Raw genomic sequence first — 3,567 nt, 5'->3', positions numbered from 1 at the left:
TAACTGTTTCATCCATCTGGAATTGACTTTGGTGTGTATAAGGTAAGCCTCATTTGATTCTTTTTTCTGTTTTAATGTTTATCACGTCTATATTGTCCATTAAGCTTTTCTCTGTAACCCTATTGTGCCAGTGGGTAAAACAGGGAGTGCTGAATAGCTAATAAAATGTATTCCCAGTTGGGGACAATGCTTCGGGAAACGAAAGAAATTTCTCTGGGGTTTGCTCTTTCTCTGAGGTGTGTTAAACACTACAGGTACAAACTCACAGCCATTTAGGATCACCGCTCTCAGAGTACTACTGCTACTTTGTATTTATAGATTGCAAATTTTTTAAGGAGCCAACACTTTCCACAGAGAGGACTTTATTCTCATGACCACTGAAGCCGGGAGAGGGAAGAGGACTATGTCACCACTGCTTGATTTGTTTACTCCCACAAGAAATTATGTGGAGTCAGACTTGTTCCCCTGATGCTGGCTGGAAATCAGGTGGGCTTGGCATCTCTGTACAGTACAGGCCAGACACTGGGCTGAGAGCTGTGACTGGTTAGATAGGCAAGTATAACCTGACCAGATTGGTTCTGGACTCACCGGAGTCCCCCTGTGGTTACTTCACAGCATTCTGAAGACCTGTCCACCAATCACAGGGCTCCTTACTGGGTGAAAAAACGACTGCTAGACATTGCCAGGAGTCCCTAGCAACACCGTGGCTTTTGAAATCTGGAGGGGGAGGCCGTGCAGTCAGCCGACAGTAGAGGAGAGTGCTGATGCCTCAGGAAGAGACGGCTCTCAGGATGGACACCCCACCCTCTGAAGAACCCTTAGATAAGCAAAACAAAAGTCTAGAAAACCAGGAAGAGGAGATGGAGTTTAAGGAACTGGATGGTCTGAGGGAAGCCTTGGCAAACCTCCGGGGACTGTCCGAAGAGGAGAAGAGTGAGAAGGCGAAGCTGTACTCCCGCATCCAGGAGCAGTCCCAGCTCATCTGCATACTGAAGCGGAGGTCAGACGAGGCCCTGGAGCGCTGCCGGATCCTGGAGCTGCTCAACACAGAGCTGGAGGAGAAGAGGATGCAGGATGCTGAGAAGCTGAAGGCCAAGAGCGAGCAGGCCCAGAGGCTGGAGGAACGCTTTATGACCCTGGCAGCCAACCATGAGTTGATGATCCGCTTCAAGGACGAACACAAAAGTCAGAACATCAAGCTGAGAGAGGAGAATGAGAAGCTGAGGATGGAGAATGACCACCTCTTCAGCCAGGCTCTGAAGGACCAGGAGGCCAAAGTATTGCAGCTCACTGCCCGGAGTGAGGCCCTCACCAAGGAGCTGGAGTCTCTGAAACAGAGGAGCGCTCAGGAGGCCTGCCAGGCCCAGGCCCGAGAGAAGGAACTGCTGGAGCTGTTCCAGAGCCAGCAGGCCTGCGCCCACACCAAGGACACAGAGCAGCTGCGCAACCAGCTGCAGAGCCTCAAGCAGCAGCACCAACAGGCCATGGAGCAGATGGCCAAGGCCGAGGAGGCACACAGCCAGCTGAACCAGGAGCTGCAGGCCAGGCTGCAGACCGTCACTTGTGAGAAAGACGAGCTGTTGCAGCTGTCCATGGAGAGGGGCAAGGTGCTTCAGAACAAGCAAGCAGAGATCCGCCAGCTTGAGGAGAAGTTGGAGACGGCCGATGTGGCCAGGAGGCGTGCGCTAGAGCGGTTTGAACAAGAGGCAGTGGCCGTGGACAGTAACTTGAGAGTCCGGGAACTCCAGCGCAGGCTAGATGGGATCCAGAAGGCCTACGATGAACTCAGGCTGCAGTCAGAAGCCTTCAAAAAGCACAGCCTGGATCTTTTAAGCAAGGAGAGAGAACTCAATGCCAAACTCCGCCATCTCTTTCCATAAGGAAGCTTCTGGTTCCTCTGGCCTCCAATTTAGAAATCAAGTATTTGTGCCTTGTGGCAAGAGTAAAGATGGGATTCCATTTATTCTACTTTTAAGTACAAGAGACCACTCAATGAAAAACTACTTTACTATGACATTGTTGTTGCCATTGTCAGGATAACACCAGTTTTCAGTCCTACCACCTAGAATACACGAGATTAACCAAATTTCTTTCTGTGCCTTTGAAATCTCCCTAAGTTTGCTATCAGTATCTCCACCTCCCCCATAACTCATTCATTCTCAACCTCAGGTATCTTCATGTGTCCTAAGTTTTAAAATTAGCAGCCATTATGGACTTGAGTGAATCTTTTTTTTTTTTTAATTTATTTATTTTTGGCTGTGTTGGGTCTTCATTGCTGCACACGGGCTTTCTCTAGCTGTGGTGAGCGGGGGCTACTCTTTGTTGCGGTGTGTGGGCTTCTCATTGTGATGGCTTCTCTTGTTGCAGAGCACGGGCTCTAGGCACGCAGGCTCCGTAGTCGTGGCTCGAGGGCTCTAGAGTGCAGTCTCAGTAGTTGTGGCACACGGGCTTAGTTGCTCCACGGCATGTGGGATCTTCCCGGACCAGGGATCGAACCCATGTCTCCTGCATTGGCAGGCGGATTCTTAATCACTGCGCCGCCAGAGAAGTCCCCTTGAGTGAATCTTAAAAGTGCAATGGGATGTGTTACTGTGAAAAGAAAAAACTAGCATAATTAGCCCTTGTAGATAGGTAGGCTTGTAATCTCCCGTAGTTGAGACTGTAAGCTATAACAGTTAATAGCATATTAATAGCATGGATAACTTGCAGAAAGGTGTCTGATTTTGCAACGGACCAAAGAGTTGCTTGCTTCACCTGCTTTATGGCAGTATCCTTTCTATTTTATTTTAGTCGCACTAGCTCGGAGAACAAAAATTGAGCTAATTAAATTCTTTTCCAAAGTAGGCAAACTTTATTATAGTCAGTTAAATTCTTTTCCAAAGTAGGCAAACTTTATTATAGTCAGTCTATATGAGCAATAAGATTCAAGTAAGTAAAATCAACCCATTTTAATTTTTCCTGCAAGCTTAGATCACATTCCATTTTCTTGGTTTTTCTCCTTAATAAAAACAGGATTTAGAGGTACAAAAAAGCAAATATCAGTAGTTTCATTTAATATTGCACAATATGCTAATAGACAAAAGTCCCCAGTTTGGGGTAATAGATCATAGCACACTGGATATGATACCTATAGCAACACATAGTGATTGTTGTGTTTCTATTAACATACTTTCTTGCAACTCTTTCATTTTATAAAAAAACCCATCTAAATGGAATGTATATATGTATACTTACATCATTTTTGTAGGAATACTTAAATGTGTAATGATAAAAACAGATAATAGTTATTATATTTATGCAAAGTTCTTAAAGAGGTAGATGTAAAACTACACTTTATGCTTCCTTATTTCCCTGTATTTAGTTGACATAGAAGCATTATTATGAATACTTCCCAAAATAGATTGCAGTGTAGTATTTTTCTCACCCATTTAGTGCCAAGAGTGCCAAGAGTTACCTAATGATTTGAATTTATTAAAAAATATTACTTGGTACCTTTTTAATAAACAATTTTAAGCATCACTTGCCTTACCTAAAGCAATTTTTAAAACCTATTTTCTCACAGTTCTA

The 3,567-nt window shown here is 44.9% G+C and overlaps 1 protein-coding gene across 1 annotated transcript; it reads left to right on the top strand.

Moving 5' to 3' along the window:
• Positions 1-573: 573 nt before the first annotated feature.
• On the top strand, positions 574-1,880 carry CCDC89 (coiled-coil domain containing 89; the record flags this gene model as incomplete). Its single annotated transcript, XM_079929891.1, has 1 exon — positions 574-1,880. Exon 1 carries the CDS (start codon positions 765-767, stop codon positions 1,878-1,880), a length of 1,116 nt encoding a protein of 371 aa, XP_079786017.1. The 5' UTR covers positions 574-764.
• Positions 1,881-3,567: the final 1,687 nt, after the last annotated feature.

This window comes from Stenella coeruleoalba (genome assembly GCF_951394435.1).
Source record: "Stenella coeruleoalba genome assembly, chromosome: 8".
Lineage (NCBI taxonomy): Eukaryota > Metazoa > Chordata > Mammalia > Artiodactyla > Delphinidae > Stenella > Stenella coeruleoalba.
The sequence above is the reverse complement of the archived record's forward strand: the minus strand, read 5'-3'. Positions and strand labels throughout refer to the sequence as shown.